Genomic DNA, 26,573 nt, shown 5'->3' on the forward strand with positions numbered 1-26,573 from the left:
GCAGGTATACTTATAAATGCATATATGTATGTGCGCGCGTGTGTGTGTGTGTGTGTGTGTGTGTGTGTGTGTGTGTGTGTGTGTGTGTGTGTGCGTGTGTGTGTGCGTGTGTTTATAAATGCATGTGTGTATATGTATGTGTATTTACAAATGCACATGTATGTGGATGTATGTGTATTTATAAATGCACATGTGATATATATATATATATATATATATATATATATATATATATATATATATATACTAATAAATGTGTGTGTGTATGTGTGTACATACTTATAAATGCATATGTGTGTGTGTGTGTGTGTGTGTGTGTATACTAATAAATGCATGTGTGTGTGTGTGTTTATAAATGCATGTGTGTATATGTATGTGTACTTATAAATGCACATGTACGTGGATGTATGTGTACTTATAAATGCACATGTGTGTGTATATACTAATAAATTTGTGTGTTTAGAGATCTGTGTGCATTAATAAATGCATGCATGTGTGTATGTTAAAAAACACAAGTGTGCGTATATCTACAAATGCACATGCATGCATGTGTGTGTGTGTATTTATAAATGCCCATATTTATTTATGAGCCTTTGTAACTGCACACGAGTATGTATCTATGTAGTACAGCCAGGGCATCAAATGAAGGGATAAATAATGTTAAAAAAGTCTGCACTAATAGCTTGGGTCTAACTACCAAAATTTGTAAAGATTTATTCTTTGTTTACTAATAACAATTATACATGAATATCATTATTTATGTTGGTGTCTTAGGTAGTATCTACTTGAAGCAATGTGCAACAACATTTTATAGGCTCAGTCACCTTATAATTTTAAGAATGTCTTAAGGCAGAAATTTGATGGTCAGTTAGTGGGATACTGTGATTCAAAATTATGAATATTTGTGATATTAATACTTGTATTTTGCCCTATACACAGTTTTTACGTGATACTTCATGGTATCAAATGAAAGCTTACATAAAGCAGTAAAGCTTCTCACTGCTATATGGTGTGTAACCTCCATCAGTTTAGACATGATTTTATTTGTTTAGTAATAAACATGACAGTTATGCATATTTGCATATTTAATGTAACCATCTCAAGCAGTGTCCTCATAGTTACATGTTGGGACAGCATTTCAAAGAACAGCTTAGCACATGTCAGGAATGGCCGCTGATCCAAATGTAGTGGTCGACAGTATGTTCCATATTAATAGTTATATTAATATCCTGACCCAGACAGAGTATACATGGTACTTTATGGTGTCAAATAAAGACTTACGTAATGCTACAAAAGTTGTCACTGATACCTCCTTTCTGCCTCCTACCTGTCTGTAGATATTTATACTACTTTAGTAATAAAATATGCAAATATACATAAATATCATATCTATTAATATCTCAGGCAATGTGCACCTGAACGCATTGATAAACAGCATTTCATATGGCCAAAGAAGTCAGATAAGGCTCCTCAGACAAATGGGGTACTTAGTACCAGAGAAAATGTGAACTATTTTCCAGAAATATTGTGATATATGCCACATGCTAATAATTATATTAATAACTTGAAAGAGAAGGTATTCACCATATCAGATGAAAGCATACACATTACTGAAAACACTTTGCACTAATAGTTGGTATCTAACTAGCACTGCTTTGGAGATATTTATGTTTATTTATCCATTAATGATGTAAATATGCATAAGAATCATAATTTGCAAATAGCTCAAAATGGAGTGATGTCTACAAATTGCTTTACAGCAAACTGTAGATGGCATCTGCACAAACAAAAGTAACACTAAATGATTGCCTGTCTGCTATGATCAGACAAATATTATTTAATTACTTGTTGAATATAAAATTACAGTTATGTCTGGCTGTCATATTAATATCACCACTGTGAAGATGAGTGTGTGTGCTGAAGAATTTTCGTATTTTAACTTTTTTATAGCTTTTAGTGTTTGAGATATATACATTTGTTTACAAGTAGGCTGCAAAAGTGCACTCTCAGAAATTTAAATCAATCAAAAGCTGTCGCATCAGGAAATCTGCAAATGTCAGGAGCAGTGTACCTCATTATGGGGAGCATTCTTCATTTTGAGTCTTATCTTAAAAAGGGCATGCTCCCCACTGTACCACTTTGAAAAGATATGCCACACTTTCAATATGAAGCGTTTAACTGACATCCATGAAAATAACACTGTATCATATTACTTCATTAAAATAACTTTTTATAAGTATAAAGTAACACATTTAACCATCCCGTGAGCTTCCTAAAGTTGTTAGGAAGCTGTTAGTAAGTGTTCCACATTTTGCCTATTTGTTCCACGTTATGAGAAATAGCGTTCTACATTTTAGAAATGGAAGGTTGTGTGTTCTACATTTTTGAAATGGAAGGTTGAGAGTTATGGTCAGGAGGTGACATTCCACCCAGGCTATGTGTTAATGAGTTAAGAGAAGAAATGGATTTTTACACAAAATGAAACCTACAGTATGTTCACCTACCAACTGGCCTCTTTGTACAATAGAAATTTCCACTGCTAACTTAATGTGTTAGTGAACTGTATATTAGTATATATTTCAAAAACACTGCTTACCTGTAATGGATTTCACAGTTTCACTAGACACAGTTTGTCCAACCAAATCATACTGGACTAAACTGGAAGACTCTTCTGGAACTTCTACTGACTGATCTGGTCCTTTTGTCCAGGAATACATTATCTCTGTTTTTGGATATGCATCTACAACACACAAATTGTTCACTATCAGTACAATTAATTCATGCTCTTAGTTAATCTAAGATATCAATTGGTATAACAAAGGAAAGAATACAATTATTTCTTGCACTGCCATTTAAAATCTTCTGATAAAATAAGTTTTGGACCTAGCTATGAAAATAAGCAACTTAGTAAATTTTCAGTATACAAAGTATCAGAATTCTATTTATAAATCATTTAAAATAAGGATTACTTACAGCTTCCAAATTTTAGAGGGCACGCATGGCCATCCATTGGAAAGTTCACCAGTCTCATAGGACATTCTGCAATTATGGTAAGTCTGAAAAGAGTATATACATACCTAATAAGTAATTAAATAAAAAAATAAAGAGAATACATGCACAAAAAAATTAAGCAATGACAACTCAGGCAATATGTTAGCTCAAAGCACAATACAAATTGAAAATACTATGCATAAAATAATACAGTCCACCGAAGAAGAAGAAGAAGAAGGTATGAAAGAATCGGAGTGCACATATCATACAAAAAATTTATATTTATTGACAACATATGTAAATATGTCACCCTGCACACCTGTGTTGTGCTGGATATAAGCATTAGACTATAGAGATGTTTAGAAACAAACCATTATTCAGCATCAGTGGAAAACATTGTCTATGCATTACTGAAAATTTTTCTTTGTATCAATCTAGTCAAGTGTACTTATTTTAATCTAACTAATGAGGCTGAAGAAATGTTAAACCTTTCCTCTGCACTCATTGTAATTAGTTTCTTCTGACATGTCAAAACTCTGATTGTTTGTCTATTTAATTATTGGAGTATTAATATTAATCTGCATAACTTGTATTTGCTCTTAACAGAAACAGAAGGGAAATTCAAGAAGGGGAAGGCTGAAAATGTATTTGCAATGTTCATGCATTCAGTGATATTTGAATATAATCCACTGAATAGAAACAAAGAGCAATAACAATATCCTAGAATATAAAAACAACCAAAAAATTTTCTTCATATACGAAAGAGGCAGGTGAGACATTTTCAGCAATAACAAATCAGGGGATAACAAATTAGCAATGGAGGTATGATGGTCAGTTTATTACCATTACATATGCTCTGTTGTCCTAGTCTATGTGTACTGCCCCTCTTGAGCTCCATTGTACTAGGAGACAATGAAGATGACCAATTTAAGAATACTGCTCACAAATCAGAAGAAAATATGGCTTCAAAGAAAAATGGCTGCTGAAAGAAACTACACTGTGTAGAATGTTCTTGTTTGAACCAAGATATAGAGGAAGATCAGATTCTGCTCTACACCTTGATTTATCATCTCTAATGCTTACGGAATTATATTGGAAAGTCATATTACATACTGTTGCAGCTTGACAGCTTTACCACCTATATAACTGGCATCTCTGCAGAGGCTGGAAAACAGGTCTGAATATCCAGCATTTGTATAACCAGTGTTTTGTGACTTCAGTCCCCTATACATGTCTTTTATTATAAATTGGCAGAAATATGTCTGTGGACATTTTTTTAATCAGTATCAGAAAGAAAGTTTCATCTTTACTAAACTGCATTACTTATAATGTCTCCACAATGTGATCACAGTAACTGACATGCCAACTGTAAAAGCTACTGATACACTAGAAATAGAAGTTATGTACTTACCATAACGTTGCATGTTTGTAGTCCATCTCGCCTATATTCTTGCTGGATGGGTTCGGAGCCGATATTCGTCTCCGACTCAGCCGATACTAAATCTCAAAAGCTTTTACTGGCTCATGGCTAGCCCCTATCCCATGGTGCCTCACGTCAATTCCCCAGATCTAGTTTGCAAGAAAGCAATAAATACCTATCAGGTAATAATAAGAAAGAAGCTGTATAAATACAGCAAAGGGCTTGAATCATAATCCATTCCAGGTGGACAATAAAGAGCAATGTCAGGCAGCCCCAAAAAGAGGTCCACCAGATCCCCCAGGAACAGTAAGGGGGTTGGAGGGAGGGATGTAAGAATATAGGTGAGATGGACTACAAACATGGGACATTATGGTAAGTACATAACTTCTATATGTTATGTAGTCCTATCTCACTGTAATTCTTGCTGGATGGGACAGCATCCCTAGCACCTTTATCCCGGGTGGCTCAAGCGAAGAGACTCTTCAGCACAGTGGACCCAAAGGATGACCTGTCCCGGGAGGCCAAATCCAATTTGTAATGAGTGACAAATGTATGTAGTCTTGCCCAAGTAGCTGCTGCACAAATAGTATCAACTGGGAGTCTAGATCTAAAGGCACATGAAGTAGCTACAGCCCTAGTAGAGTGACCTTTAGCTTTTACCAGTAATTGTCTAGCAGCTTGTTGATAAGCAAAGGATATGCAATCTGAAAGCCATTTTGAAAGAGTAATTTTTGAAACAGGCAAGCCTTTCCTTTTGTCAGAAAAGGAAATGAAAAGTTGATCAGAGTTCCTGAATTCTTTAGTCCTGTGTATATAAAATCTGAGTATCCTGTGGACATCTAGCTGGTGAAGTCTATACTCTGATTTATTAGAGTGGTTTGGAAAAAACACAGGTAGCTCAATGGTAGTATTCAGGTTGTGTTCTGGGCATACCTTAGGAAGAAAAGAAGGGTTTGTCCTGAGAGAGACTCTATCCTTGTGAAAGATAATGTAAGGAGGTTGAATAGTTAGAGCTTGTAGTTCTGAAACTCTCCTAGCAGATGTTATGGCTACCAAGAATAAAGTTTTCCATGATAACAATTTTAAGTCTGACGACGAGGATGGCTCAAAGGGTGCAGATATCAGAGATAAGAGGACTAAGGTTAAGTCCCAGGGTTCTAATGGTTGTTTTATTGGGGGCCTAAGAAGAAGAACTCCTTTTAAGAAGGTTTTACAGAGGGAGTGCTGTATGATTGGATTTCCCATGAAACCAAAATGGAAATTGGAAATGGCAGCTAATTGAACTCTAGCTGTAGCGGCTGCCACTCCTTCATGAAAAATTGTTGTTAGGAAGGATACAATGGATTCTAAAAGAGCTGTATATGGATTTAAGCTGCGATTCGTAGCCCAAAGGGAAAACCTTTTCCATTTGCTAGAATATAGTTTCTGAGTGGAAGGTTTATGGGATGAAATTAGGATGTGTTTGGCCACTGGAGATAAGGGAATACACCTGGCTATACGTGGAATTGGAGCAGCCATGCTGTCAATTTGAGGGTGTGGATGGAGGGGTGGAACTGTCCCGATTGATGAATCAGTAGATCTGGAGATGGGTCCAGAATCCATGGTTCCCCCAAGAGGTAGGGCCACAGGAAAGGAAACCAAACTTGTCGAGGCCAGTAAGGAGCAATGAGGATCAAGGAACTCCTCAACTGTCTTGCTTTCTGTATTACTTTGGGTATGAGTGGAAAAGGGGGAAAAGCATAAAGAAGTCCTGGGGGCCAATCGTGAACTAGAGCATCCTTGGGTGACATCCCCAGATGGGAAATGAGGGCAAAGTAGCTGCTGCATTTGGTGTTCAGGTGAGTGGCAAATAGATCGCAGCAAAGCTGGCCCCATTTGTGAAAGATCTCTTTCGCAACCACTGGATTCAGGGACCACTCTTGAGGCATCAGAATTGCTCGGCTGAGTTTGTCCACTATTACGTTGGATTTCCCCGGGATATGCGTTGCTATCAGGAAGCGTTGAGTATCCATCACCCATTTCCAAACTCTTAAGGCCTCTCTGCAAAGCGGGTAAGACTTGGTTCCCCCTTGCTTGTTTATGTACCACACGGCAGACATGTTGTCTGACTGAATCGCAATCGTTCCAGTGAGAAGGGAGCTATGAAGTGCTTGTAACACACATAGCACAGCTCTCATCTCCAGAACATTGACTTGCAAGTGGTTCTCATGATTTTGCCAAGTACCTTGGATTGTCTTTCCCAGATAATGCCCCCCCACCCTATCTGGGAAGCGTCCGTGGTCAAAACTGCTTTCTCTTGGGGAGGAACAAGTGGACGACCTATGACAAGTTGTTTTGTGTGTAACCACCATGTCAGATCCCTTTTGCATGCTTTTGTTATTAATATCTGGTGAGACAATGGAAGGTCTTGCATCGACCACTGTGCAAATAGCATCCATTGGAGAATCCTCATATGTAGGCGAGCAAGAGGAACTAATAAGATGGCTGAAGCCAGACTCCCTAGGACTTGAAGGACTACTCTGGCCTGGACTCTTTGCTTGTTTAATAAGGATCTGATCTGACTGCGTAGAGCTTCCACTCTTTCCTGTGTTAGCTTTACTGACATGATGGTTGTGTCTATTTCTGAGCCTAGATATACAATATGCTGCGAGGGAGCTAAGACTGACTTTTGCAAGTTGACAGTGATGCCTAGGCTAACGCACAAGAATAGAGTCTCATCCCTGGTCCTTATGAGTTCATGCTTGGTGGTAGCAGTGAGGAGCCAGTCATCTAGGTACGGAAACACCTGGAATCCTTGACGTCTCAGGTGAGCCGTTACCACTGCCATGCATAACACTCTGAGGGCTGTAGTGAGGCTAAAGGGCAGTGTTCTGAACTGAAAATGACTGGCTCCCAGATGGAAGAGTAAGTGTCTCCTGGAGCGCCTGTCCATTTTGATGTGGTAGTACGCATCCTGGAGATTGACTGAGCACATCCAGTTGTCTTTCCCGATAAAGGGAAATATCGATTGCAGAGTGACCATTCGGAACTTTGATTTTCTTACATGCTCGTTGAGCCTGCTGAGATCTAGAACTGATTTCCAGTCCCGTCTTTTTTGGAACTAAAAAGAATCGAGAGTAAGTTCTGGATCCTACTTGTTCTGCGGAGACTTCCTGGTTGACTCTTTTTTGCAGAAACGAGATGACCTCTGATGTTGCACGGTCTAATTGGATGGGTGGTATGTCTGGAAGAGACCAGCTTGTTGGGGTTTTGGAAATAAAGGGAATCAGGTAACCTCTGGATATTATTGTGCACCCAACAAACTTGAGTGATAGTTAGTCAGGAGCTTGGGTACAGCGATATACGACCCCCAACTGCCTCCAGAGATGGACAGTCGGGTAACCCCTCAGGGTCGATGGAAGGGAGGATCAGAGAAAGCTTCTCTGTCTCCCTGATGTTGCGGACCTCCTCTGCCACGAGGGCGGTGTCTTCCATTATATCCTCCCCCTCTGCCCCTGGGGGAGGGTTGACTTTGTGTCTGAGGAAAACCTTTTTGAGATTTGCGGAACCACATTTTCCCTCCTGTATTACCCTTGGGATAGGGTCTGGATGGGAGAGAGAAATGGACTCCAACGGCAGATAAGGTTTTTCCTTCCTGCTCACACCTAGTCAAAGTCTCTTTCACTTGGGGTCCAAAAAGAGATGAACCATCAAAGGGAAAGTTAGTGAAGGAAGACTTGAAGGATTCCGTAAAATTACAAAGATGCATCCACTAATGTCTCCTGAGGGATATTCCTGCTGCAGCTGCCCTGCTCACTCCATCTGCCGTATATGAGATCAGCCTCATGGAGGAGTTAGCTATGGAAGTAAGGGTGCAGAGCTGCGCAGAAACCTTGCCCATGGAACCCGGAGCTACTGAACCCTGGAGGGTATCTCCTAACTCTTTCAGGAGATCCCTCTGAAGACGAGTAAAATGAGTCAGGTAACTCAGCAATTTTAATGTAAATGCCACTGAAGAAAAAGTATGCTTCCTGTACCTATCCATCGTCCCGGACTCCTTGTTAGGAGGATGGATATTAGAAGATGTCTCAGACAATTCCTTCTTGGTGGCCGTGGCTACCACCATAGCATCAACTGGAACTCTCTTGCTAAGTAAAGACTTGTCCTCAGGTGCTGTCATAAATTTGTTTGACCTCCTCGGGATGGCTTACACTGAATATGGAGAGGTACATGCTTTCCACGAAATGACCCCCAAAAGTTGGTCATAAGGCGTTGTCACCCAAGAGGTGGAAAGTCGGCAGCCAAAGGCCTCAAGATACACTGATTAATTCTTAGTAGGGTTAGAGGTCTTCCAATCACCCCTCTGTTTAAGGATTTCTAGGATGTCAGAGAAGGAGAAATCCTCAGAGGGAGAACTAGGGGACCCTTCTGATTCCTCTAAATCAGTGTCTGATGTGACAAACTCAGGGGCGTCGACATGTTTCCTCTTACATAACCTCTTCCGAGGGAGCTTTCCAGTGGGATAATCTGGGGAGGCCTCGGACGAGGGGGGTGCCTCCAATAGGGGCTACTTGGGCCTCTGGTTCCCTACGCTGAGGGGGTGGCAGGGGGGAAGAGGTTACTGCCTGCTGCTGGTGGGAAACAGGTTCCAAAGGAATGTCTTTGGCAGAGGATAAAGCCTTCTCTATAGCTTTGAAAGCCTTCCCCCCCTGCTCCGAAGAAGACCTCTGCTCCGAGGGGGCAGATGGTCGACTCCTAGCAAGAGGGAACATCTCCGAAGCAGAAGTGGGAGCTGAGTTGAGTCAAATCGAGGCTCCAAGAGGGAGGATCGGTTCTAACGAGAATCCAGGGTGACTGCCCCCCCTCAGAGTTGACAAGAGAGCATCGGCTCCCAGAACCCTCGGCTCCAGATTGAGTCATTGAGGATAGAGTAATTGGCTCCAAGGAAACAGGCTGAATCCCCGGAGCCGAAGGGTCGAAGACAGAGGAACCTGACATAATAGGCTCTGAGAGCAAAGCCGTCGGAGGAGGAACGGTGATCGGTACTGGGGTTGGCTACGAGACCTTTAGGTCTGGAGGGGTCAATTTTCTAGCCAGAGCTGAATCTGAAAGCAACCTCTTCACCACCCTCTCAATATCCTCATCTGATAGGGTCCTAGAGGATCTGGTGGAGACTGAAGGAGACCTCCTTCTCTCCAAAATAGGAGATCTTAAAGTAGGAGATACAGTCTCGATGTCAGGCAAAAACTTTGGTACCGAAGACTGTCTCAGAACCGATGAAATCGACAGAAGTGTGCGTTAGACCTGAGTTGAACAGTGCACACAAATATTTGATCATAAAAGGGACCCCCACTAAGTATGGGTCCTGTTGTCTCTTGCAGCACCATGTAGAACATATTTTCTATTTGGCAACATAAGGATTTTCTTATTACAGATTTTCTTGCCTCCTTTACTGTCCAAGGGATTTTCTTTCTCCTCGTCCAATTTTGTCAGAAAACAGAATAAATAGTCTCAACAAAATTCAGGTAAAAAGACATTTAAGAAGTGGCAAGGAGGTTCCAAAAAGAAGTCTCAAATCTCCAAAGCCCACAGACACTCCAACAAGTCTGAATGACTATTCAAGAGACCTTGTGACCCCCTCCCAACCTGGCCCTCTTTCTTTTCCAGAAAGTCTGAATCTCCATTTTTCTTTTTGGCAACAGACTGTTTCAGGCAAATGGGTTCTTAAAAATCATTCAACAGGGTTACATATGACAGTGGGATGAAATTCCTCCTTTCCAGTGGATTCATTCTTCATCCTGTAGATCAGACTGTTTTGTTTCCACCTGTTCTTCATCACATGCTGTCATAAGGGGTGATAGAACCAGTTCTTCCTTAGCAGGAGGAAAAGGGGTTTTATTTAAGGATGTTCCTAGTCCCAAAGAAAGAAAACATTTGAAGACCAGTTCTGGATCTTTCTTTCCTAAACTTGTTTCTGACAGTGCCCATATTCAAAATGATGTTAGTTCAGAACCTGTTGCCTCTTCTTCCATTTCAGACTTCCTGGTAACAATAGACTTAAAAGATGCTTATCATGATATTTCTATTCATCCAGACTTCAGACGTTTCTTAAGGTTTTGTGTGTCTGGATCACATTATCGGTCTACTGCCTTAAACTTTGGACGATCCACTCTGGGTAGCTCCAGTTATAGCTCACTGCAGGCTACAGGGTAATCATATTTATCCATATTTAGATGATTTGCTTATCTTTGCAGAGTCTTTTTCAAAATGTGGGGAATCTTTGTCTTGGGTGAGAGAACTCTCGCACAAACTGGGATTCTAAGAGAACATTCAAAAGTCTTTCTTGACCCACTCATACAGGATTGTGTCCTGAGATGTCAACTACACACTTCAGTTCAAACAGCTTTTCTTCCAAAGGAAAAACAGATCTTTATTTAGATCTATGTCTAAGGTTTTCCACTCAGACTTCAGTCACTGCAAGGAATATCTCAGGATTTTGAGTCTCAAGGCATCTGTGGTTCTCATGATGCCCTTGGCAACAATTCACATAAGAAGGATACAGTGGTATCTGAAATCTCCTTGGTCCCAGCATCAACACCTTTTTTTTCAGATCCCAGTACTGGAGTTTGTCAGAAGAGAAATCACATAAATTTCAATGAGATGCTTGCCCTGATCAAGGCACTCAATTATCTGAACCTCTTCAAATATTTATAGACAATACCACAGTGATGTGGTACATCAACAATCCAGGGGAACCAGGTTGTACCCCCTTTTGCAAACTAGCCATGTTAGCTTGGGATACAGCTTCACAGCACAGTCTCAGGCCACTTCTACAGGCATCCTACATTCCATCAGAGTACAACTGTGTGGAAGACAAACTGAGCAGGATCAGGGCAGACTCTCATGAATGGAAACTAGATCCTGGAGGTCATCCTAGATTTGATACATCTTTGGGGAGTTATTCAAGTAGACCACTTTGCCTCCTCTCTTTACAAACAACTGGCAAAATTCTGTTCCAGGACTTCATGCAGAAGGCCTGGAAGACAGATGCCTTTTCATTTCTTTGGACAGAAATGTTCCTGTATGCTTTTCCACCCTTTCCACTAATATCCTGGGTACTTCAGAAGTTTCAGAAGGAATACCCCTAGATGATTGTGGTGACTCCCTTTGGCCCAGGCAACCGTGGTTCTCCATTCTTTTGGAAATGCCCATGTGCAATTACTCACAGAATGGATCTACTCACAGAAAAACAGGGGTGTCTGACACACCTTGACATAAATCATCTTCAACAGACTATTTGGATGAAAGGGTCTTAATTCCTTTTAAGCACCTGTTTTCTAAGGACATGCAGCAGGTACTAATGGAGGCAAGAAAGTCTGCTACTAGACAATAATATATTAGCAAATGGAAAAGGTTTTTTAGTTGGTGCCAAAAACATAACCAGCATCCATTCGGGGCTAATTTTTCTCTGGTTTTACAATATTTGTGTGAGTTACTATCCTATGGCCTTTCTTATTCCTCTATCAAGGTTCATTTATTATCCATTTCAGCATGTATGCCCATAGATCCTCCTCTCTTATGGCAGTTGCATGCAAAATGTTCTTGAAAGGGGGTTTGTATAAGAGGCCTCCAAGTAAAATGATGCCCCCTCCTTGGAACCTTAATTTTGTGTTAGAGAAAATAACACTTTCAAACATTTGAAACAGCTAATCTGGTTGACTTGAGGATTTTAACATGGAAAACAGTTTTATTGACTGTTCTGACCTCTGCAAGAAGGGTATCTAAGTTGAAAGCTCTTATGGTGAGTCAACCCTACCTCATTTTTCACAAAGACATGTTTTTTTTTTTTAAATTAATTCTTCTTTAATGCTTAAAGTGGAATCAGAGTTTACTTTAAGTCAAACTATTCATTCCCCTGTTTTCTTTCCTGAATCCAAAAATAAGGGTGAAAGGATACTCCATACCTTGGATGTCTGCATACAACCCAGACACTGTCTTGACAGAACTAAATCTTTCAGATCATCGAATCACATTTTCATTTCATGTGAAGGCAAAAAGAATGACAACTGGTGTAAAAACAGACTATTTCCAAATGGTTGTCTAATGCTATTACCTTTTGTTATACTCACCATAACAAATCTATTCCAAGCAGGGCCAAGGAAGGCCTACTCTAAAAGGATCTTGAATTCTTCTATGGCTTTTTGGAAAGGGTTAGATTCTGGAAGTATTCTAGAAGCTGCTACTTGGTCAACTATACATACTTTTACAAAACACTATACACTGGATTCTGTCTCTAGGTCTAGAGCACGCTTTGCTAGGACAATTCGCCAGGGGTTTCTGGACCCTTCTCCTTCCACCTCCCAGCTATAGTAATCTGCCCATACAACTAAGGTTATTCCAGGAGTGATCAATATGAAGAATATAGTACAGTTGTGTAAGCTGAACATATTATAATAGTAGATGTTGGAATGATCACTGCTGCAGTAACTGCTCTCCCCTCCCATCCTCCTTGTTTTTTTATGTGCTTTTTATACAAGGGTGTGGACATTTATTTTTGTTATTCTTAGCCCTCTCCTTTCAGGGCTCAGCCTTCCTCTCTCTGCTGGCAGAAGAGCTCTGAAGGACTTCTCAACCAAACTTGGGTTTTAGTTAGTTCAGCTTGAGCTGCTTGACAGTTTGGGTACATGGAAGATGCCTTGAATTTTTGGAAACTGGTCGGCTGTTACATCGTTGGCAGAATATAACCCATATAGCTAAGGCTATCACAGCAGTGATCAATATGAAGAATATCCTCTGTGGCTTTATACCTTTTGAGCAGGTTCCCCATGCATGATCTGAGGCATCTGTTGACACATTTAGATGGGGGGGATGGAACAAGAAAGGGCATCCCCGGACTGACTTTTAATTGACTGATCCACCAAAATAGTTCTTTCTTCACAAAATGCAAGAGATAGATGGGAAAAGCTAGGAGATGGCAGTGTTGAGCCCCAAATGAGGTACTACTGTATCTTCTTCATGTGAAGTCTAGCATATGGGATCATTTGAAATGTGGATGCCATCATCCCCAAGGCTCTAAAGTCCCTCTTCCAAAATCATTTGAAGCTTTGTCAAGAAAAGGAAATAGGTTGTTTGGAACTGGAGTTTTTCTGGGGGATGGAAACCATCATGCTGGAGGTATTTAGAAGATACCCTAAAAACACTAGACAGTGAGTGAGTTCCAGGCTGGATGTAATGGTGTTCAAAGTTAATTCTAGTTGGAGGGAGAGATTGATTGCGAAGTCTACATCTTTAAGATTCTTTTTTTAATAGAAGTGGCCTGAATCTGGAAGTTGTCTAAGTATGATAGATATGAATACCTTGGAACCAGCAGAAAGCAGTGACAAGAGCTAAGCATTTTGTAAAAACGCTTGTTGTTGCAGATCAACCAAAAGACAAAGCAGTAAGCTGAAAGTGATATCCCAGTGCATAAAATCTTAAGAATTGTATGTCTTTTGCATGAACGAGGATATGTACATAAGCATCTTTCAGACACAAACTTACCAAAAAGACTTGGTGGACGAACAGAGGGAAAAGGTTTTGGTGGGATAACACATTATATTTTGGAACTTTTGGAAAGGCGTTCAAAAGGGATATGTCTAGAAATGGTCTGCCCATTTCTTCCTTTCTTGGTACTAGAAAACATCTGGAACAAAAGTAATTTCTTATTTGATAGGGAGGGGCAGGTTCTACAATTCCCTGATGAAAAGGAAGTAATAGACTTTGGAAGACCAGTTATTGTTTATCTTAGGGGACCCAAGGAATCCCAGAATGTATTGATGGAAAATTCCAGAGTAGCTTGTATCTTTTTGCTTTTATATCCACAACCCAAACATCTGAAGTTATTGTTCTCCAAACAGATAGACAGAGTCTCCCTAACAGGTTTGGAGGGGGTTGGCTGGGGTAGAAAATAGTCAAGATTTGGAACTTTTCCTGAAAGTGATCATTTGGATCTTGTGAATTCAGACCTGAGTTTCTCCTGCCATTTTTACATTGAAAAGTTATTTCCTTTTTGTTGAGAAAGTTTCAAGACTTGTGAGAAATGGACCAGATCTGGAGGGGAAGTTCCTCTGAAATTAGGAATGGGAGAAAGAAAAAATGGTTTAAAGCCTTGCATTATGATTCATCTTTCCCCTACTTTCTTGACTATCACAGCAAAAATGGATAAAATTAGATTATCTTTGGCTAAAGGCTCATCAAGAAGTTTGGCTTTAATATTATCAGGTGGAAATTTCGTTTCAGCCAGGCATACCTTCTAAGGACTGAACCAGTAGCAAATGGTTTGGAGAAAACACAGGCAGCAGAATACCATATTTAATGAAATGCCTTGCTATTTGGGAGGCTGCATTAATCATGCCCCGTAAAGAAGCTTTAGTAACTCAGTCAGGAATGTTAAAGATTAGTTTAGCCTTTTTTAAAAAAGATTAAAAGTATGTAACTGACCATGTGAGTCTGATAATTAATGGCAAGGAAAGATAAACTGCCAAAAGTGTAGATATTCTTAATATACCTGTCCATGGCCCTGTAGTTCTTGCCATTTGGTAAGGCATTGGTGGAAGGAAGGGAGTGGCTACTGCAGCAGTGATCATTCGAGCATCTACTATTATGATAAGTTTACCTACACAACTCTACTATGTGCATCATATTGATCACTGTGGCAGTAGCCTTAGCTATATGGGTAGATTACTCTAGCTAACTACATTTGAGAGGTGGAAGGCGAAGATTCCAGGGGCCCTTGGAGATTCATCATCATCATCAACCCCCTTTTTCCCATTTTTTGCATGGGGTTGTGGTGGTTATTGCCATATCTATTTATTCAATGCTACTATCCTGCCTTCTTCGACATTCATGTTTGACTGTCGCAGGTCTTCTCTTACACAATCCATCCACCTCTTTGCTGAACACCCTTATTTCTTCTTGCCTTCTTTCTGTCTGTCCCAAATCTTTTTCACCAGACTGTCTTCTGCTTTTCTGCACATGTGCCCAAACCTATCTATTCTCTTTGACCTTTTCTGCAACTGGAGCTACTTTGGCTTCTGCTTATGTCCTTATTTCTTCATCTGTCCCAGTGTCTTACTCCTCATTTCTTCGTCTGTCCCAAAATGTGCATCCTACCACCTATCTCAGGCATTTCATCTCCATCATCTCTAACTTCATCTGCTCTGCCTTTATTGTCCACTATTTTGTCCACCTTAGTTTTCAGCTTCTTTGGCTTTCTTTTGTCAAATACTATACTTGGTACTTTTGCACCAGATGGCTACAGCCCCTCTGATTTTAGCTTTGATCTCCTCATTCAGGCTGCACTTCTCCTCAATCAACCCGCCAAGATACCTGAAGCTGTTAACTTGTTCAATTATTTTCCCTTCTATCTCAATTCTCAGTTTCTTCTGAACTCCACCAACTGCTGCCATTACAACTGTCTTAGCTGCACTCAGCTTCATCCAATGTGCTTTCAATTTTGCACTCCAGTCCCCTATCCTTTCTTGAATTTCTTGCTTGATCTGCCTGTAATGCCACATCATCTGCATACAGCAACTTTGTTGATCTGTCCCCTCTGATATGTTTGCTAATGTAGTCCATCACCAGTATGAACTGAAGTAGGCTCAGAGCTGAACCCTTGTGCACAGGTACTCCCACTGGGAACCCTTCTGTGAGACTGAAAAATGTTCGTATTTCAAGTCATTGGGTCCTTGTACATAGCTTGCACTAATTCTGCAGCAATGCCCAAATCAGCTTTATTGGGACCTTGTCATATGCTTTCTACAAGTCTAAGAATACCCAGATGGACTCTTTCTTCATCTCTAGCTTCTTCTCAACTACCTGTCTTACTGCAAACATCAGGTCAGTTGTGCTACATCCCGATCTGAATTTGAACTGCTCATTTCCTGTCTTACTTTCTACTACTGTCTGCATTTGTTTATCAATCACCATCTCTAGAACTTTCATGCAATCTGACAAGAGTTTGATGCTTTTTTATTGCCCAAAATTATGAATTTCTCATTTGGTTCTTGTACACTGACACTAGCATTCTTATTCTCTGGTTATCTGGGATATGCCTTTCCCTCCACACTGCTATGAGTACCCTCAGGAGTCATTTCTCCTTTATCTCACCCAGCATCTTTATCATATCTGATGTGACTTCATCTGAGCCTGCTGCTTTCCCAGACTTCATTTTCCATATTGCTGTTCTTAATTCTTTTTTTTTTTGTGGGTTCCTCCTCTTCTCTCACTGCAAGCTGTGTCCAGGGCAGTACAGCTTTTGTGGGGTTTTCTTCATTCAGAAGCTGCTGGAAGTACTCCTTCCATCTGCCTCTGATGCCCTGTGGACTGGTGAACAGGTTGCTGCTGTCATCCATTAAGAAGGGTGTCAGACTATCTTTCTTATCTTTCTGTCTTGCCTTGTAAACTGATATAGTTTATTTGTACCATGTACTGACTTACTTAACAGAAGCTGATAAGAGTGCCTCTGATGCCTTGTTCTTTGCAACTGTAACTGCTCTCTAAGCCCCTTTGTTAGCCAACCAGTATTCCTTCCTAGTCTGGTCCGTCTTTTCTATCTCTAACTTTTTCCTACACGGCTTCTTTCTTTTGCTGACTTCCTGGACTTTTGGATTCCACCACCAGCTTTCCTTATGTACCTTATTTCCATACTTGGCTCAGCTGCATATCTGCTCTGTAGTCCTCATACACATGCTGTTTTCAGGCACTGACATTCTTCTTCAGCTCCACCTATTTCCTCTTCTGCTTCTTCAGATGTTAGAGCCCTGAGTAATTGCTTGAACTGTTGTGCTTTCTCTCCAGTCAACTTCCAGGTCTTAAGCTTGGCCTTGGTTGACATTACAGCCTTTTCTGACCACTGTTTACAGATGATTGTGGCAACCAGTGGTTTATGCTGTGGGCCACCTGTTTCATTGGGGAAGAATTTGCAATTGCTGATGCTACCCCAGTGCCCTTTCCATACTAGGAGGAAGTCTACCTAAGTGGCTTGTTGGCCACTCTTCTATTTGATCTTGTGACTGTCTCTCTTTCTGAACCATGTGTTGGCTACCATCAAGCCATTTGCCAAACAAAAATGTAGAATGGCCTCTCCTTCTTTATTCCTGTTGTCCACCCATGTGGACCAAGGCAGTCCCAATATCCTGTTCTGTCCTAGAGCTATATTTTACACTGTGTGGCTAGCACAGCCTGTGATCCATGCTCTCCTATAACAGAGGATACTGTGCACCATAGTAGATGCCCAAAGTGGTTGGTTTATACAACTGACCCCCTTATAGGGCACCATGTAGAGACTATGCTGCTGCACACAGCTCCATTCTTTGGTGAGACTGAGATGGAAACACTCACCATGTTTTTTAAAGATGGGAGGAAGCCCACAGAGACACAAGGAGAACATTCAGAATCTAAACAGGCATTGGCCAGAGATCAAGACCGAACTTTGTACCTTCTACATGGGAGGCGAATACCTTATGCATTATGCAGGCTGAAGAATGGTCCTAGCAAAGCAGAAGGAATTAAGCTTATAGTGCTTTGTTAAAGTATGTACAGAGGACCACATAGCACCTTCTAGAAAACTTCTATAAGCTAACCCTTTCCAAAAACTACAGATGAAGACAAAGGCCTGGTAGAGTGAGCCGTGACCCTGCCTGGAATACTTTTGTCATGTGGAGTATAGCAAAAGGTAATAGCCCCAGATAACCATTTGTAAACAGTATGTTTTGATGGATCTACCTGTAATGGCCGAATTCACATTATACCAAATTACATTTCACCAAGACCAGCTGACCGAAACAACATAATGCCAAAAGAACACTTTGCTGAATTACATTTTGCCGAGTTACACCGTTGAACGTGACGATGCTCACCTACAATCCGTTCAACTAAAGCACAGTAAAAGAACACCAACATGACTAACCAAAGCTAGAACTGTGATACAGACTCAGAAACTGAAATATTGACGTTAGAACCAAACATCCTTTAACCCGCTTCCATGCAGTGCTCAGTAAACCTCTCACATTTTTAATAATGTTGCAAATGCTGTAATATATTTCATGCTTGAATATTCCTGCTTATTTGCAAATACGCATTTAAATTACTCTTGCCATTGAAGCAATTTCCATTTCTTAGGCGAGGGAGGGCATACAGCAGTCATACATACTCAGATTTCATCCACTCTGTTTTGTTCACAAACTATAGTAGACATAATGACATAGGGATCTGTGACATATCTACCAACTCAACACTTGAATCTTCTGTGCCAAGCTTCAACACTGTTTTGTGTTCTTGGCAGAAATGTTTCATTCAAAACTGACACAATCCAAAATGATATGGGAAACAATGGGGGAACTCTCACACAGCTTGCAGAACAAGTAGTGAACTTCTTAGGTTTCCCAAATACATACCACTCTGCAAAGTACTTTACTAAATCCTTCCCTTCAACTAGAAACTCCTCCATTAACATGTTAAATGTAGGTAGTACTTCTTTCTCCTTTAAAAAGTCAAGAGTAGCTAGTTTTTTTTACATATAACTAAAACGTCAGTCTTTGCTGACTATACCAGTGATATTCAATCGCAAACTCTTAATGGTCACTATTTCAAAGTCGCATAGGATATATTTACAACAGATACTGTGACCAGTGTTACTTAACAACTCAAACAGTCACACATAAAATTATATGAGCACAGTGACTTTTTTGTCACAAGACAGTAAACATGTGGAACAGACCATGTACACACCATACTTGACTAAAGCATGAATGGAATAGAGCTGTCTACACACTGTACCTTTCGTAATGTAGGTACCATCCATCAACCAAATAACTGCCTTACTAAGACCGGACAAATTTTCAATAGTAGAGAACATTATTACAATATTTTCTTTGGTTGCATCTGCTATTCTTTTCATTAGAAACTACCCTACTTTTAATGGAAAATCTGATACCTCTAAATAAGTTAATGCCAACGACGGGCAGTTATTTCTTAAAGATGGCCGAGTACGCACCCTCTTCACTTGCTGAAACAATGCTTTCCTGCTAGGCAAGGTTGCAGCAAATTCAATAGAAGAGGAAGCGATCGTGTCATTTATTTATTTGCAGTTTGTTAACCGGGAAAGTCCATTGGGCCTAGAAGAACCCATTTTCAATGGAGGCCCGGGGAGAAAATCTCCATGATTCAGTATTTACAAAAATATATTTTAAAATTCATAACTACAATGTTTACAATAATAAAGAAACAAAACATTTTAAGTAGCCCATAAAAGAAAAAAATTATTTTGAATTATGTAATTCAGTAACCAAAAAGCTATGAGGAAATTTACTATTTTTTACTATATATAATTTACTATATATAGATATATAGAGAGAGACATTTTTGAAGAAAAAAAAAAGTAGAGAAAAAAAGCGTCATCCACAATAATACATGGCATGTCTCTAGACAAAGCAGCTTTTTGTTTCAAAGTATTGCACACAGAATATCTTTCCACTTCTGAGGGGTCTCCTGAATGATTACGTTGGACTGATTTAACTACTTCCTCATCATCCGTCACACAAGCTGAAACTACTTTCCCTTTACAATTGAGAGAATGTTTGTACTTACATACCCAATATTTTTTATGCTTGGTGCTCTTGTTTAAATGGTACAAAAAGCCATCGATGATTAGAATATCTTTCCTCTTTGGAACTTTTCCGTAGTGTAGACACATCCTACAGTTCTGGGTGAGCTACTTGTGACGTTCGCCATGATTTAAAGTGGTATGGTATACGAAAGAGGCCAAATCAGTCATCCTTTTGTACTATGCATACCGGAAACTGTATTTCAGTGGATGTCAGCAAAATGTAATTCGGCAAAGTGTTCTTTTGGCATTATGTTGTTTTGGACAACTTTTGGTATAATGTAAATTCGGCCATTGCAGGTAGATCTGTTTTGATACAGGTTGTCCTTCTTCTAACTTTCACAAGAAATGAACAAATGATCCAGAAATCTGAAAGATTCAGTTCTGTCAAGATAGCACCTGATTTGTTTGTGGACATCCAAGTTAGGGAATGTCCTTTCTTCCTCATTTTAAGTACAGGAAAGAAAACAGGGAGCTGGACAGTTTGGCTTAAAATAAACTTGGATATCACTTTACACAAAAAAGAATGATTAGTTCTCAAAGAAACCCTGTCCCTCTGGAAAACAAAAAAGAGATGACTCATCAAAAGATCATACAAATCTGACATCCATTTTGCACAGGTCAAAGCAATCAGTAAAACTGTCTTCCATGTTTCAAAAACATTTTGGCATAAGATTGTATTGAAAAAAAAGGATCCATGGGTAGGCATGCTGAAATGGTCAATAAATGAATCTTGACAGAGGAAAAAGAAAGGCCGTAGGACAGTAACTCACACAAATATTGTAAAACCAGAGAACAATTGGCCCTGAATAAGTGCTGGTTATGTTGCTGACACCAACTAGAAAACCTTTTCCATTTGCTAAGCAGCAGGCTTTCTTGCCTCCATTAGTACCTGATGCACATCCTCAGTAAAAAGGTGCCTAAAAGGAAAACTCTATCATCCAGGCAGTCAATTGAAATTGATTGATATGGGGTGTGACTAGATCTAGTTTATGAGGAAGGTTGAGGTAAACTGTACCTGGCCATTTCCAAAAGAAGGGAGAACCTTTGTTGCCTGGGCCATAAGGAATTAACCACAATGATATGGAGGGATTCCTTCTGAATCGTCAGAAGTATCTTGGATATTAGTACTAAAGGTGGAAAAGCATATAGGAAAAGATATCTGTCTTCCAGGCCTTCTTGTCTGGAGTCCTAGAACAGAATCTTGCCACTTTAATGTTCAGAGAGGAAGCAAGCAGGTCTTTTGAAGGAACTCCCCACAGATGGAACAAATCTTGGAATAACCCCTGATCTAGTTTCCATTTGTGAGGGTCTGCCATTGCCTTGCTCAGCTTGTCTGCCACACAATTTTGCTCTGACGGAATGTAGGATTCTTGTCTATTGAGATTATATTGTGAAGCTGTATCCCAAGCTAACATGGCTATTCTGCAAAGGGGGCAAGTACTGTTTTCCCTTTACTTGCTGATGTACCACATGACTGTGGTATTGTCTGTAACTACCTGAAGAGTTCCCGAGGACCAAAGATGGTTCAGAGAGTTGAAAGCCTTGATCAGGGCAAGCATCTCTTTGCTATTTATGTGCTTGCATTGGTTCTTGGTATCCCACACTCCCTGCACTTTTATCACTTCTAAAAGTGCTCCCCAAGCAAAGTCAGAGATATCTGTGAAGAGTGACTGCTTTGGAACAGGGAGGGAGAATGGGGAGACTTGGATTTAAGGATATCTGTTCTCTCCAACAAAAGATTTCTCTTCTGACAAACCACAGCACTAGAATTTGAAAAGATAATGAGTATCAATGCTGGGACCAAAGAGCTTTCCGATACCACTGTATCTTTCTCAAGTGTAGTCGTGCTAGTGATATCATGAGAATCATAGATGCCATGAGACCCAAAATCCTGAGGTATTCCATAGCAGTGACAGAAGTCTGAGAGGAAAACCTTAGAAATAGATATAGATGTATTTCTACTGTGTAAAAAAAGCTCTTTGAACCGAGGTGCCTAGTTGATATCCCAGGAGTGCAATCCTGTGTGAAAGAGACAAGCAAGAATTTTGAATGTCCTCTTGGAATCCTAGCTTGTGTAAGAGATATCTTATCCAAGAGACAGATTCCTGACACTTTGAAAAAGACTCTGCAAAGAAAATCATCTAAATATGGAAAACATGTAGCCTGTAATGAGCTATACATGGAGCTAGACACTTTGGGAACACTTTTTGTGCAGTGGATAGTGCAAATGGTAAGCACAGATTTCATAATATGATCCAAACACACAAAACCTTAAGAAACATCTGAAGTCTGGATGAGTAGGGATGTGATGATATGCATCTTTTAAGTCTAGTGTTACCAAGAAACTTGAAAAAGGAGGAAGAGGTAACAGGTTGTGCAGTGACATTGTTTTCAATGTGGGCACCATTACAAACAGGTTTAGAAAAGAAAAATTCAGAACTGGTCTCCCAGCATTTTATTTCTTTCTTTGGCACTAGGAACATCCTTACAAAAAATCCCTCCCCACCTGGGAAGGAGGAACTGTTTCCATCACTCATTGGAACAGCATGTGTTGAAGAATCAGTGGAAACAAAAGAGTCTAATCTTGGGGATGAGGAATGATCTAGAAAGAAGGAAATTCCTCCCACTGCCATCTGAAACCTTGATGAATGATTTTCTGTTGCCAGAGAGCAAAATGGAGACTTTCTGGAAGAACAAAGGGGCCGATCTGGGAGAGAGTTACACGGTCTCTTGGATAGTCAGTCATTCAGGCTTGTTGGATTGTCCTTAGTTTGGGGAGGTCTGAGACTTCTTTTTGGAAACTCATTACCATTTCTTCTTAAACATCTGTTTACCTGTATTTTGTATATTCTGCTTTTTGCCAAAACTGGATGAGGAAACAGAAAATCTCTTGGAAAACTTGGAAAAGGAGGGATGAAAAATCCTGCATCAGCTTACCCCTTTTATTACACTTTCTGAACACCTATGCAGCAGGGAAGTCAAACACTAAATCTCTATTGAAGGATGACATCATCTGGGAGGTTTAGAGAATACAGTCATGCAAACATCCTCAAAACAGTACCAGCGGCCATAGCCCTGGAAGAAGTAACAACTGAGTTATCTACGCACTGTAAACAATGAGTAGTGACCTGTGCAATACAAGAAACTTAAGTTACTTAAAGCAGATTTTTCTCACAAGAAGAAACTGCAGAAAAAACATCCCTCATACTTTCTCAATTAGTCAGAACAAACTTTAAACATATGAGCCTGACAATTCAAAATAATGAAAATCAATGTTCCAGAAATATACACTTTTTTCCCATACCTATCAATAATGTTCCTATCCTTATCAGAAACAGGTAGGATTGGGACTGACTAGATGCTTAACAGTAGTCAGATAAACTAGAGCTATAGCTGCTGGGTCAGGTTCAGGAATACTGCATAAAAATTTAAAAGACTGAGGAGCTTTGTACAATCTCTCTGCCTTTTTAGGGACAGCTGGCTGACTATCAGGAAAAATACACAGACCCTCTAAAGCAGACAGAAGATTCTGTAACAACTCATAGTATTTTCTGAGGACGTGAGGAATCTCACTGTTCTTTCACTGAAAGAATTGGCACATTCTAGGAATAGTCTCAGAGAAAATGAAACCCCCACTTGGAGAATCAGAAACTGAGCTCTCCTCCATAACAGAATAAAGTCTGAGGAAAACAAATGTATCCATCCTTGCATCTTCCAAATTCAGATTCAGAATCTTGGATCTCTTCAGGAATAGAGGTATCCCTCTTTCTGTTACCAGAACCTACTTTACAAGAAGGATCAATTGCCTAAATTAAACCCTGAGTTAGACCCAGTAGACTATTCCCATCCAAATAAATTTGAAGAGGAGTAGATAAATGCTTCAGTTCTGTTTCTTTCTGACATGAAAATCGGGGCCAATTCTGTTATTATTGGCAGCAGCAGCTTGTCCAGGAATGGGTAAAGCATTCTGACACAACAGAGAAATCTTCACTGTTCTCTCTCCCAGAACCAACAAGAGTGTCTTTCCCTTGCCCATTGAGGGACCCCCAACAGCCACAGAGAACATGGCTAACTACCAGTCCATACTGGGTGTAGGTGCTACCCAAGAGGGATCTGGGGTAAAAGATGAGTGATACAACAAACAGCCACAGCAAAGTCATCCACCTGCAGCTGAGGTAAATTGCTAGACTGCAGTGGTGCCAAAGGCTGTCTGCTTATTTATTTATTTATTTTTTTATTTATTGTTTGTGGCTAGGAGAATGACAAACTGTGAGACTGGTTGTCTGTTTCATGGTCACACTGAAAATGGTGTCTCTTTCCTGGGAAAGTCAATCAACAAATATCAGTACAGACTACCAGTCTACAAAAGTTACTTTTTTGACAGAAAAACACAGTACAAAGCACTTCTCCACTCAGGAATTAGTGATAAACTCACCAAACTAGGCAGCAACCCCTATATCATTAGGTGGGTTGCAAATTGGCTCACAGATAGAACCCATAGTGTGAAAGTAGCGGACTCCAAGTTAGACTGTCGACCATTCACGGATGGAGTCCCACAGGGATTGGTCCTTGGTCCTCTGTTGTTTGGCATCTACTTCTCAGAAGTCCAGGCCAACACGGAGGGAATCTGTCTGACAAAGTTCGCAGACAGCTGCAAGCTGAGAGCCATTATTAACTCCCCAATTGATGTAGACATCCTACAGAAAGGCCTCACTGAGACCAATGACTGGTGTCGAAACCATAGCATTAAGCTTAATGCCAAAAAATGCATCATCATCCTCTTTGGGAAAAACTCAGTTCCCACTAATTACCACATCGATGGGGGCCCACTGAACACTGAAGGCGTTATAAGAGATATGGGAACATAGGTTGACTGCAACCTTTCCTTTGACCACCACATTGCCACTGTGGTCAGAATGTCCTTCTGTGTGGCACATCTCATTACCAAGGGTTTTGCATCCAGAAGAAAGAGGTCATCATCTCTCTCTACTCTTCCCTCATTAGGCCAATCATCAAGTATAATGCCCCATTTGGCATGTACCTCACTAGACACATGCAACAGATGGAAAGGCGACAAAAGTACCTCACTAACAGGATCCTAAGCCTTAAACACATGTCCTACATGGACAGACTAAAAAAACTCCAGCTATTCTCTGTCTCATATCGTCTACTAAGAGGCGATCTCTGCTTGACTTACAAAAGCCATGTCTGGCCCAGCTCTGTTAGAAATGCTACATCTAAAGAAATCCCAATCCCTCTGCACCACATGCTCCATAGACCTCAACCTCATTACCACATTCAATAGAACATGCTGGAGGGACAGGTTCATAACCAGAGACTGCCCGTGCTCTGGAATAGACTTCCCATACATGTCAAGCAGAGTACCTCACTGGCCCTCTTCAAGAGAAATCTTGATGAGTGGATGGGAAATAGAAATTTCACCCCGGGGATCACTCCAGTGGCTCTACTTGATAGAGGCACTGGGAACTAACATTGGGAGGCATGATGCAGGGCATTTCTATGGGCTAGGCTTGTAAAGGCTCCAGGGCCATTAGCCTGGTACACACCTATGAACCTATGTCAGCCATACAAAAGTAAATTTATACAAGTCTCACAGAGTAAACGTTTTCACTTACTTTGCATCACTTTTAAACTGACAGAAAAAAAATGAGTGCTCCATTTAAAAGTACATTGCAGTCTCATGACAGTCCATTAAAACACAAAACAACACTCCTAGACTTAAAATAACTTCCCTGAAGAGGAAAGAAATAAAACAGCAGCACAAATAAGAAAAATGAAGTTTTTTTCCCTAAAGAGAACTACCTGCCCAGCAAAGTAACAGCACAAGCTGACTGTCGATCCTTGAAATCCTCAAGGGAGGGAACTCTTCAGCATTAGTAAAGTTTTGAAAGGTTTCATGCCCAAACTTGTCTTTTACGCAGCTCAGCTTGAGCTACCTGACATTTGGGCACATGAAATGTGCCCAGAAACTTTCTAAGCTGGCTGGCTGTTATATGCTTGCCAGGATATAACCGAAATAGCTAAGACTACTGCAGCAGTGATCAATAAGATGGAAATGCTAAGGCTCCTTCTTGCTTGCTATGTGCCCCAACTTAGCATGAACCAACATGCTACTATAAGAGGGACGTACATAAGCACAACAACTCAAAACTTCCTTGCCATTAGTTCGTATATGCAGTCTTCAGTCAACAACACATTCAGTGATCCATTTCATTCATCTTCAGCATCAGATACTGAATCTGATCTTATCAGGATCTTATCCCCTTTGCAGACTGGCCAGGATAGCTGGGATTTAGTCATTCAACACAATTTATTCCTCCAAGCAACATGCATTCCTTCAGAGGAGAATAGAGTGGTGAACACCCTGAGGAGATACAGGACAGACCCTCCTGAGTGGATGCTACACTGACAGATCTTCCTGCAAATAGTCCACATGTGGGGAATCCCTCAAATAGATTTTTTTTTGCCTCCAAACACAATAAACAACTAAAACTGTCCAACTCTAGAATACCTTGC

General features: G+C 40.4%; 1 protein-coding gene across 3 annotated transcripts in view; it reads right to left on the reverse strand.

Annotated features, from left to right (window-relative positions):
• The window catches only part of GABRA4 (gamma-aminobutyric acid type A receptor subunit alpha4), a 1,254,879-nt gene that overhangs the window by 757,578 nt on the left and 470,728 nt on the right, over nt 1-26,573 (reverse strand). For all 3 annotated transcript variants that reach the window (XM_044061404.1, XM_044061403.1, XM_044061405.1), the window contains 2 exons: nt 2,974-3,056; nt 2,597-2,740 (listed from right to left, as the gene is read on the reverse strand). In XM_044061404.1, the coding sequence (XP_043917339.1) occupies nt 2,597-2,740; nt 2,974-3,056 (227 nt within the window). The remainder of the gene's footprint in view (nt 1-2,596; nt 2,741-2,973; nt 3,057-26,573) is intronic.

The sequence above is a fragment of the Protopterus annectens genome, chromosome 2.part0 (genome assembly GCF_019279795.1).
Source record: "Protopterus annectens isolate FY-2018-M chromosome 2.part0, PAN1.0, whole genome shotgun sequence".
In the NCBI taxonomy this organism is placed as follows: Eukaryota; Metazoa; Chordata; order Ceratodontiformes; family Protopteridae; genus Protopterus; species Protopterus annectens.